General features: G+C 32.9%; 2 protein-coding genes and 1 non-coding gene across 5 annotated transcripts; 1 reads left to right on the top strand and 2 right to left on the bottom strand.

Annotated features, from left to right (window-relative positions):
* Positions 1 to 204: 204 nt before the first annotated feature.
* On the top strand, positions 205 to 4,693 carry LOC116001374 (vacuolar protein sorting-associated protein 55 homolog). Of its 2 annotated transcripts, XM_031241264.1 has the most exons (6): positions 247 to 330; positions 446 to 580; positions 1,847 to 2,006; positions 2,166 to 2,205; positions 4,122 to 4,206; positions 4,287 to 4,693. In XM_031241264.1, the coding sequence occupies exons 3-6, from the start codon at positions 1,908 to 1,910 to the stop codon at positions 4,480 to 4,482; spliced, it is 420 nt and encodes a 139-aa protein (XP_031097124.1). In that variant the 5' UTR covers positions 247 to 330; positions 446 to 580; positions 1,847 to 1,907; the 3' UTR covers positions 4,483 to 4,693. The 2 variants fall into 2 exon arrangements, with proteins under 2 accessions (XP_031097118.1, XP_031097124.1); XM_031241258.1 differs by lacking the exon at positions 446 to 580 and having other exon boundaries at positions 205 to 330.
* Positions 4,694 to 5,773: 1,080 nt separating this feature from the next.
* Positions 5,774 to 5,846, bottom strand: TRNAA-AGC. Its single transcript has one exon. It is a non-coding gene; the product is annotated as a tRNA-Ala (tRNA).
* A 546-nt stretch (positions 5,847 to 6,392) lies between these two features.
* Positions 6,393 to 9,986, bottom strand: LOC116001367 (palmitoyl-monogalactosyldiacylglycerol delta-7 desaturase, chloroplastic-like). Of its 2 annotated transcripts, XM_031241252.1 has the most exons (6): positions 9,476 to 9,986; positions 9,227 to 9,367; positions 8,483 to 8,623; positions 7,558 to 7,664; positions 7,272 to 7,452; positions 6,393 to 6,481 (listed from the first exon to the last, which is right to left on the bottom strand). In XM_031241252.1, the coding sequence occupies exons 1-6, from the start codon at positions 9,944 to 9,946 to the stop codon at positions 6,479 to 6,481; spliced, it is 1,044 nt and encodes a 347-aa protein (XP_031097112.1). In that variant the 5' UTR covers positions 9,947 to 9,986; the 3' UTR covers positions 6,393 to 6,478. The 2 variants fall into 2 exon arrangements, with proteins under 2 accessions (XP_031097112.1, XP_031097109.1); XM_031241249.1 differs by lacking the exon at positions 6,393 to 6,481 and having other exon boundaries at positions 7,040 to 7,452.
* Between the last annotated feature and the right edge of the window lie 1,798 nt (positions 9,987 to 11,784).

Here is an 11,784-nt window from a genome sequence, read left to right as displayed (position 1 = left end):
ATACTTTACCTAGTTTACACCTCAGGACTCAGGTAAGTGTGTCGATTTCCTTGTAATAAATAAAAAAAAAAAAAAAAAAAAAAAAAAAAAAAAAAAAGAAGAGAGAGGAATAGTATACAAAAGTGTAGGACCGAGAATATGTAAAGAGTTGGGGGACACTTAAGCAAATAGAAACAAATTCTCCGTACTATTTTGTTCTCGGGTTAATTTCTTTGTTATTTTACAATTAATATTATTACTTCATTAATTAACTCCTATCATTCCTGTTGACCCACAAGAGAATAATCGGAAATCGCGGCTCCGCAAGTCTGCAATCCCTCCTTCTTGCTGGTACTCATGACAAGGATTTTCTGATCTATTCTATTATCTATCTTCTGTATGAATCTTGAATGCTAAAGTAATTGATTGGGTGGAATAATTTTCCATTTTATTTTAAAATTTGTAGGGTGTTGCTGCATCTTAGAAATTGAAGGTTTCTTGCTTTTGAAGAATATATATTGATTAACTATTGAATAAAATAAAGTAAGAAATACTTAGAAAACAAGAAAGATGGGAGAAGATTTCGTGATTTTATTTCTGGGTGAGTAGGATATTGTTTTATATTGAGTCCTTCCTATGAATTATGATTCGATTTTGACAGTTGATGTTATTGGTTACTGCCTTGCTACTGTTTTCTTGCCCTAATCATCTTTCGCTAGGTGAATGCAATTTTCTATCCAGAACATTTCAGTAGAACATCAAGTTAAAATGGTGATTATTGCATTTAAAATGTTGATATTCAATCTAAATATAGTATTTGCAATATTCTTGAGGAGCTTACAAACCTTTTGCTCAATTTCCAACATGCTTAAGAGCTGAGAATCATATGACTTTGGGTTTCATACAAGTGGCTTTGAAAGGGTTATTAAGCAGAATAGAATTGGGGATTTTGGGTCACATGGCTTGTTTATAGTTCATTTCCCATGCTGAAGCCTGCAGAAAAATAGATGCATTGTCAATAGTTTCTCTTTGAAGGTGGGGTATAGTTTACTATGAATTAAGGCATTGATGTGCTTTAATTTAATTTACCCATTTATGCTTGTGATACTGCTAATTATTTCTGAATGTAATGTAGTAAAATATGTTACTGTATTTAAGTTTTGGCAGGTAGATGTTTAAGAAAATTGACTTTGTATTTTTTATGTGATGGAATTCATTTCTTTATCAACTAGCTTTTAAATGTGTACAGTTCACATTCTATCCTTATCACTAGGTGTAAGAGGTTCTTGTCTAGTTATCTTACAGCATTTCTAGTTCTTTTCTTCTTCCTCCACTTTCTTTATTCTCTTCCTGGTATTTTGAGTAACTGACTTTTAATGCCCCAGTTAATAAGACTGGTTTCTCTTACCCAAAATGTTGGAGGAATTCATATCACATCCATCCTTTTGAATATTCTAATTCTATAGATGAGCCCAGGGGCAATTCCTTAGTGCAACCAGCTGATCCCCACTGGATTTTTCATTAATAAGTGTGTTTACACACACATTATAATTGAATATTTATTCTCAACACATCTGTTTTCAACTATGATTATATATCTACCAAATATGATCATCTAAAAGTGGCAGAATTATACCAAATGTACTGTTCTGGAGCCCATCAAATTTCTTAATCATGCTCTGACAAGAGCTGTAATATGGGGTTTCATATCATCTCTTTTGTAAATAAAAGGAAGAAAGTACTTTGGAATCGAATGGATGTTATGTTTATGTTATCTATCCAGTATCCACTTTTCAGCTCTACATGCTTGCCATTTCTTCTTCTCTAATTAACTTAATTGTTCTCTTCCTTTTTTTTCCTCATTCAGAAGTTTAGCTGAAAAGGTCTTTGTCTCAGCCAGCCTCTTTTATGAGCTGAGCGTGTTCATCATGGCAGATGTGCCAGGTTATCTGAGAGCCTGCTTGCAGACTGGGAAGCTTGCTGCCTTGGCTATCCTAGTTTCAGGGGGGATTGTGTTGCAAATACTGGTGACTCCAACTTTTACAAATTTCCTGTTTTTTTTTTTTTTTTTTTGGTTTAAAAAAGAAAGGAAATTTTATAAACAGTGAATTTTAAGTTGATTATGAATGCCATGTGCAACATTTTTCATTAGTCATTTCTCTAAGCTATCTTTTATCTTGTGTCAGGCTTGTGCTCTGTATAATAACTGGTGGCCAATGCTAACAGGTAGGTTGAATGGCACATTGGTGGAGCTTAATTACAAAACCTAATGAATTATAAATAGCTGATGCTTCAATAATTTTCTGCCCTTGAAGTAAATGATAAAAATTGTCAATAATTATCTTTGTTTCCATATATATTTTACTTGGAAATCATGAATATATAATTTAGTAAACTGCAACCAACACGGTTGGCGTGGTGATTCAGCACCTCGTCCCTTAAGCATGAGGTTGGGGGTTCGATCCCCACCCATGTGAATGGGGCAAACCATTTGGCCAGTCCCCTACCACTTAGTGTGCTGACTGTTTGGACAGAGGATTAGTTTTCTAGCTACCGGCTGAAGGGATACCTTTGGGCAACCAAAAAAAAAAATTTAGTAAACTGCATATATCAGACTTTTGTACCTCTTATATCCTGTTATGATTCAGAAAATCAGGAGATTGATTAAGTGATTCTAAAATATCTTTGTTATTTGTGTTGATTTATTTCCTTTTTATAGATAGTGAATAATTATGGCAAGGAACCTTAATGATTCTCCTTTCCTTTTATGTTTTACTTGGTCTTTGTAACCCTCTTATATAAAGGGGATTTTCATTCTAATAAAGAGGACAAACAAGCAAGAAGTTAAGATAAAATAAGTGGTGGGAAAACTCTCAAAAACATTTCTAGTATCTTGTTCTCCAATTAAAGTCATCTTTTATCTTTCCTCTCATTCCTTTAGTTCATCTATTAACATAGTCAACCTGCAGACTACCTCCAATAACCCCACCGCTGCTATTTGTTCCATTCTTTAATTTTTTTAAATCATATTTTTAAAATTTCATTTTTATATTTCGATTTTAATTTATTTTTAAAATTTTAAATTGTACAAAAAGGAAAGGGAATCATTAAGGCTCCTTATCATAATTATTTGCTATCTATAAAGGATTTAAATAAACTCAAATCTATAAAGGATTTAAATAAACTCAAATAACAAAGTTATTTTAGAATCAATTAATCAATCTCCTTTCCTCAAAAAAAAATTAATCAATCTCCTGATTTCTTGCCCTGATATTTTGAATCATAACATATCACTTAGACCCTAATAAAAGATTGACTTTTTTTAATACCAGAAATTACTGCATGCTCCACAATTATGCAGTTCTATTGTTTCTTTCTACTTTCTTTCACAGCCTTAATTTTTTTGTTTTTTGTTTTTTTTTTTTTAAATACAACTCAGGGGATTGGGGGTTGAACCTTTGACATCCTAACCTAAAGGCAAAGGCCAGTGCTCCATGACCAAGGTCTTGGGCTCTAGCCTTCATTTAATCATCTTGAAATTTGATAATGGGTATCCTCTCCACTACACAAAAAATGGGTGATGTATGCATCTGGTTTTGGTTACTAGGATCTGTAGATTTATAAGCATGATCATGGCTAGAGAAAAATGTGATAATTATCTCATTCCTTGTACTTATCGCATGTAAGTCTATGAGAATTTCAGGGATAAAAGTATCAGGTGCTAATGATATGTATGTCCATTATTAGCCAATTGGAGAAGCCAAGTGATCTGTTTTGCCATTCAATTATGTTTGTGGTAGGCTGGTAGTGAAACTGGGTTGAATAGTCAAAAGTTGTGTCCTCACTTTTCATGAGCTGCCTTTTACTATTTTCTTTGGCCTCCGCATACCTTCCCTTCATCTCATTTTTCTTGGAATAACCATTTGGGCTGCCTTACCTTCAATATGACTGGCATATGTACCTCTATATTTTATTGGTTCATTGACAAGATACCTTCTTTTCTACTGTGAAATGCAAGACTAGAGTCTCCTCACCGAGAAGAATTTATTCAATGTTTTGAACATTTTATATTCCTAATATTTAAGGTACAAAAATAGTTTATTATCTATGTAATATCTTAGTTTTTAACTTTGTTTTTTCAGTAATAATGTATGTTTTGCTACCAATGCCTTTGCTTTTCTTTGCTGGATCCGACACTTCATCTCTCTTTTCGGAGTCTTCTAACGGGTAAGAATCTTTACTTCTAACGCAGTTTTAATGAAAAAAAATGATCATATTTAGATAATTTATTAGCATTGCCTTTACAGTTGGATCGATGCAGCAAAGTTCTTAACCGGGGTTTCAACAGTTGGAAGCATTGCAATACCGGTTATTTTAAAGCATTCCGGTATAATTGGTTGGGGAGCCATGGCAATGGAACTCTCATCTTTTCTCGTTTTCGTGCTAGCAATTATGTGTTTCATTCAAACGAGTGATGACGATGATGGGTACCGTATGTTCTGAGTGTCTCCCCAATGGATTGATCTCTGTGTCGAGAGGTTTTGGTGCCTCTTTGATTTGAAAAGTTAGCAGTTGTGATTTGCTTCAACTTCGTCTCCTGTGCTTTGCTGTGTAAATACATGATGCTTGTTGTTTGTGTAAATAAATGTGATGATTTTAATTGTAAAGACAAGGATGTATTTGAAAATTAAATCATTTCTCTATTCCGTTCAAACACTCTTTGCCTTTATTATTATTATTATTATTTTTTAATTTAAATAATAAAAGATTAGCAACTTACAAATAATATAATTACAAAATCTTTTGGCTATTTTTTTTTTTGAAAAATGGGCGAAAACACACATAAGTTTGTGCACTAATTTTAGTACTCGGACGAACAACTCTCTATTTGGTACTTGGTAGTGGACAATAATTTTACATAAAATGACTTTTTTTTTTTTAATAATGAGTTGAATCACATTTTAATTTTCAAAGCACCGAAAGTAGTAAAAGACAGCTCAACTGGTCACAAGTGTGAAGTTTGAAAGTAAAGATTAGGAATCGAGTCTCACTAGCGGCGAGTGAAGGGGGCTCCTTGTGACATCCTCCTAGATACTATGTTGGCATTAGAGTTGGAAATTCAACCTTTTGAGAGCAAAGATAAAGTAATATTCATGTACCAAACACCTCCTAAGTACTACTATTCTTTTATTCCATTTTCACTTTTTAGGGTATACCCATACACTCTTGTGACTTTAGATGCCCAACTACCCAGCCTTTGGTACCGTAGAAATGGTAAAAATCTATTCCATTAGCAAAGAGCGATATACCCATAACTTAAGAATAGCAATCTGTTGAGAGTGGACAGATCCTTTTGCACACCGATATTTGATCTTGTCTGTTGAACTATTGAATCATTTACATCTTTCAAAATGTTCTGTCAGACCAGGGTGTGGGGTGTCCTTTGAGTTGAAATTTAACCTTTTGGGAGAAGAGGAATAGGAGTATTGAAGAACCTCAATAAAAATTCTTTTTTCTTTTTCCTTTTGGATATTCTTTTAATTTTTTAAATTGAAGTATAATAATGGCGTAAAAGCTTTAGGCTTATTTATGCATACCATCTATTTTTGTTTTACTTGTAAAATTTTGAATCTCATTTTTTCGATTGGGGGGTTACACGTTGCAAAGTCGAGGGGCAAAACCTGATTTTCTTGAAGGTGATTTAGTTGATAGTTTCTTCTACTGTGATAGGAAAAAATAAACAAATCATTGTTGCTCTTGTAGATAATACATGAAAACAGGACAAAATATATTTTGGAGATGCGGGGTATCGATCCCCGTACCTCTCGCATGCTAAGCGAGCGCTCTACCATCTGAGCTACATCCCCACACGGCCTTTTATTTAACATATTATTATTTGTACTAAATTATTGTAATCGATTTTTTTTTTTTTTGTTTTAAAAAAAAAAATTTGTAGTAGCGAAGAGATATGAATATTCAATTTGCCTCATTTTAATTGTGTAACATTGTATATTCACCATTTTTAAATCTTTTTTAATAATTAATGTGTTATAACATAATAATTTAGCCTTTTAAAATTAAAATATATAAATTCCAAAATAAATTAGGTTAAACATGTAGTCTAAGTTTCTAGTATCCAAATTTCCTTCTAAATTGATATACAATCAAATTTTAACCAATATTATAAAAATAATTTTAAAATTTGAAATTGTAATTTTTGACTTAAATAATTTTTAATACGGCGTATCTAATCTTTTTTTTTTCTTTCTTTTCATTAGGAAGGTGTAACTCACAAAAGACATACAGAATGATCAATTACTGTACATATTACACCATAAGTGTAAATCAAAGGCGTCATCCTCCAATAGACCAAGTAACTCAATTATTGGGGGGTGACTAGTACATGCATTCCTCTAGGAAATCGTCTAAACATCTTGACAAGGCGGTCAGCTAATTGGTTCTACTCGCGATTGATCGCATCCAGTTGCCAAACTTCAAATCACTGAGTTAAAGTTTCAAAATTTAAATTCAAAATTAATCAAATTATCCACCAAAATAATGAATTGAATACAATAACACTAATAGTGGACCAAGATAATAAATAAAATGAAGAAAAGACTATTTTTTTGTATGTTAAAGTATGTTTTATCTTTTTAAAATTCTTTATATTTATTTTTTTAGCACTATATATACTTTAACCTTCCCCCCCCCTCCCAGCCTCCTTTTTTTTTTTTTTATTTATGTTTCTACACATCTAATAATATATTTCAGGTACAAAATTTATATTCTTATAATACATAATTTCATAACGCAAGACATAAAAATTCACAACACAAGACACATACAAATGTTATATCTTTATTTACAAATCTAATTTAGATAAATTCTGAATTAACAAACATTGGAGCAAAACTCGAGATAAATACTGGTACTACAACAACTAATAAAACACTAGCTTTAAAATTAATATATTTATTACAATTTTATGATATAATACCAATATTAGCACTTAGAAAACATTTTTAGTAATATAGTGGCGCTCAAAATAGAACAAGTGCAGTAGTGACTATGTTCCCATATTTATTAAACAATTATATATTTTTAATATTACTGTCTCTATTACAATGTACTATTTGTTCATACGTATACTTACCTGCTACTTGGCATTAAACTACTATAACTCAATCAAGCTAGGTTCACTTCCAACGAACTAATTAATATCCCCTATTTAAACGTACACATGTGTTCCAATCCCTATATCGTACCGGGACTTACTTCTTGTTAAAACTCACCATTCTCTTTTGAGCATTAGTGGGTAATTTGACATCAGTAGCTAAACCAAAAGCGCGAAGAATCCATATAATATACCAAGTTAAGTCAAATTGCCACCACTCTAGACCATGTCTAGCCGAAAACTCAAACGCATGGTGATTGTTATGCCAACCTTCTCCGAATGTTAGCAATGCCACCAACCTAACATCAATATTTTACATCCAAAGTTTAGAAGATCAAATAGTATATATGAGTAGGGCATGCAATACATATGTGAATGCGAAGATGTGGAAAGTTATAACAAACCAATTATTTCTAGATAGATCGCCAGTGTTCCATATTTGATTTCCCCAAACGTGGCATGCAGAATTCACCAAAAATGTTATATGATACACCAATACAACTCTTACCCCCTGTAATTGTAGATTAGTAACTTTAGATTACAATTTTATTACATAAACAATGAACATAACTTAGCATTAATTGTAGTGTCAATGACCTTCAAGGTTCACAAAAATAATGTTAGTTATTTTCTTAATTATATTGATTTTAGTATAATGATGATGATAATAACCGTATGGGCATAGTGATCAGATCAGAGTCATCAGACCATAGAATTGGTTCACTTTGTATTTGGAGATACCGGCCGGAGTAATACTTAGTTACTATCCTCTTAGAGATATAGGAGAAAATTAAGTTGGCCAAAAAAATCACACCACTTTTGAACAACTAATAAAATTAAAATTTAAACATGTGAGTTCCCATTTGGGAGAGCCACAAAAGTGCTATTAAACTACAAGCTACTTAGTGGTAAATTAAATGCGAATATAATATCCAACATAACTCCAAATCATGGTTGCAGTAGACTAGCGCCTAGCGCCTAGGTGGCGCATAGGCGATGCCTAGGAGGCGACCTATAAAAATAAAAAAAATAGTACACGTGTGGGTGTATGTCATATATTATGTTATATATATTATTAAATATATATAAATATAATAACAAAAATTACCAATGTCGACTCGCCTGAGTTAACTCGGGTAACTCGGCCGAATTCGGCTTAGTTGGCCAAGTTAGGGAGCAATTCACCTCGACCTAGGGGCGCTTAGTACCTAGGCACCGTCTAGACGGCCTAAGCGGTCGATTTACGCAACACTGCTCCAAACTCATAATAACAAGCTAAAATGGCATAAATAATGGAGAGGGGGATTGGAGAATAAACAAAATGCATACCATGCCCCAAACTACATAAGGAAATCCGCCTATAGCATATAGCAATGTTGCAAGCACAATGGGATGAATAACGTAGGTGAATTGGATGAACCTATAGAAGAATTGTTTCTCCAAATCCCCAACATTTGATGGCATTTCTCTCTGCACAAACTATTATATTCATTAACATGTCAAACAAAACATCTCTCTAGCTAACATATCAAATGGAAAATGTAGAGATCCAATTTGAGCATTACTGATTTTGGTTATTTAATAGTTAGCGTTTATAAAACTTCATTAGGGCTGAGAAAGCATGTGCATCAACACGATTTTAGAAAACCTCTTTATTTTGTTAGCATGTGATGCACATATTTTCTTACCTCTAACAAAGTTTCTATAAACTGTTAGTAGAACCAAAATCGTAATAATTTAAAATAATTAAGGGTGGATATTTGCTCACATATGACAGTTATGGACTAAAGGACAAAATGTTGAAAATTAAAAGTCAAATGTAGACAACTCTTCCAGACCCGCATAATGAAAAGAATTTTACTACATGTACTTCTAAATTCTACCCCTCACTTTTACTTCATGATGTGATAAACAAAGATAAGATATTTTTATCATGCAAGTGTCTATTTATACATCAAGAATTTATGAGAGGGTAAAATCGAAATGAGAGTCCATATAATATTTTATGTAATGTCGTATACATACTTGTCACATCAGGAATGGAGTATGAATACTAAAACTAATAAATATTACCCTTTCATTAATGGAGTTGAAGTCAAACAACCAGCCCATGTGACTATACCAAAATCCTTGAATGGGACTGTGAGGATCTCTCTCAGAGTCACAATTTTGATGGTGGTGTCTATGAGTGCTCACCCAACCAATTGGAGTCCCCTATGAAAACCAAGGAAAATAGCACAAAACCCAAGTTAAATTCAATAAAGTGTTAAAAGGAGTATTTGTTGGTGAAAATATAATGGAGGAATATATTGAAAAGTTGACCTGAAGTGCATGAACAGCACAGTAGGCAAACAAGTACTCAAGCCATTTAGGAAGCTTGAAACTCCTGTGACACAGATTTCTATGATAAGAGAGAGTAATGCCCAAACCGGTGATGATGGACAACACAGACGCAACGCCAAAAGCATTCCAACTGAAACAAAATGGCGCAATCACACACACCAAATGCATCAATACAAAAACCACCGCCCCCTCCGGCGAACCGGGTGCCATGTCCAAACATTTCAACTTTCCCACCCAAAACACGCTCCTTCTCCGCCGCCGCTCCGTCGTCGCCGGCAGTGCGTCGTTTCCACCGTCGTCAGAATCTAGCGTTGCTGCGGCAGCCCTCACAATGAAAGATAACCTTTTAGAAATAGCATGTATTTCTCCACTGCGGCTATTGAATGGATGATTTTCTCCAACTTTGGTTATTGTCCAAATGCTGGAATTCCGAGGAACTGTGCTCCTCATTTGCTTACGTAAAGGATAGATATTGTACGGCGAAAAGGAAAGAGATTTAGCATTTAGTGACAATAATGCCATCTTCTCGTGCATGCCTCTGGCATGGGCTATACTTGTGCAGAACTCCCCAAACTATATATATATATATATATATATATATATATATATATATATATATATATGCATGTATAGATAACGGACAAAATGGAAAGAAACTTTCAGAATGTTGACAAATCTTAGCCATTGATTAATGAAAGAAAATTTAAATAAAAAAATACAGTGACATTTTGGTAATGTTTTGTATATTTGTTTTGTCTTTGAATGCATTATTTTCTTTCATCGAGTGAATATTTTTGTCTCTCTTGGGGCGCACATTGTTGTCCCTACACATTGGGGCGCACATTGTTGTCCCTACATTTGGAAGGAAAGGTTAATCCTCCCCTTCTGAAATTAGAATTTCAATCCTTATGATCCTGTGCAAAATTTTGAACTTTAAAGTGCATAACTTTAAATCTTCCTTGCATATTATTGTGCCTTAAAAATTTATTTTTCAAATGCATATGTTTCTTAAAAAAAAATGAAATATAATATTTTATCCACATCAATTGAAACGTGATTTCCGCGTATGATTTTTCAACTTTAAGAAAAGCTTCACATCGTGTAAAACAACATCAAAACACACTGCACGTTACTATGACAACGTTATTTCCGTGTATGAGCAAATTAATGATATTGACTTAATGCATGACTTCTAACGGATGCTATATATGGTCTTTTTACACGGTTGATTTACTAGATTTCTAATACATTTTACTGAGTTAGTTACTGCACCAACCAAACATTGTTTGTCTCTGTTCCTATGGTATATATCGATGAGGAGCTATATATGCTCTATACGCTTTGAAAAATTGTAATTGTATTACCACGATTATTTGTGAAATGTCATCATGTACTTTATATTAATTAGTAATTTGTTGGATATTTTAATTTGCTCTGGTAGGAACAAGGATAAGTAGAATAAAATTAATCTGGATAACACTTTCAAAACATTACTAGGTCCACTTTTCTAAAAGTTTCTTATCAATGCTTTACCAAAACAACATGATAAACATGTAAGAACTTTTGAGATACAATAAAAGTAGTGTAACAATTGAATTTGGTTGCTTGACAAATTCAATCACGAGAAGAAATACGAGAAAATATTTATCAAAGTGTATTATACAAAGAAGTATTAACACTTCGATTAGATCAAGCTCGGAAAAATTAGGAAATAAAAAAACACATTTTCCTTTAGGAAAATAATTTCCTTTAATCAGGAAAATATATTTTCCCATATAACATTTCCCATTTTGTTTTGCCGTGTATGTATTAGCATGCATGTACATATGCCAATTTATGGAGGGAAAAAAACGTGGTCTTCGAACATAAAAAAACGGTGGGTAGTTACATTTACATCACTAATATTCAGAAGAGGCAATATATGCCACGTTTTGAAAATTGAGAAATTAAGGACAATATTTACACCACTAATAATTCAGAGGTGATACTGATAATTGACATATTTCAGAGAGCATAAATTACAATTTTCCCAAATATATATCTTACACAAAAAAAACAAAAAAAACAAAAAAAAAAACCAAAACAAAAGAAACAGTGAATGCTTGAAAAGATGTCATTGATTTACTGAAGAATTAATTTTTCTTATACTCATGTTCTAAAGGATTCAATCTACACTTTATGCTCCCTTTACTTGAACTCCATTGACTCTTTTAATGCATAGCATCCACGCATATCTGTCTTCAACATAAAAAAAAAAAAAAAAAAAAAAGGGGGGGGGGGGGGGGGGG

Source organism: Ipomoea triloba, chromosome 1 (genome assembly GCF_003576645.1).
Source record: "Ipomoea triloba cultivar NCNSP0323 chromosome 1, ASM357664v1".
NCBI classification, from domain to species: domain Eukaryota; kingdom Viridiplantae; phylum Streptophyta; class Magnoliopsida; order Solanales; family Convolvulaceae; genus Ipomoea; species Ipomoea triloba.
The sequence above is the reverse complement of the archived record's forward strand: the minus strand, read 5'-3'. Positions and strand labels throughout refer to the sequence as shown.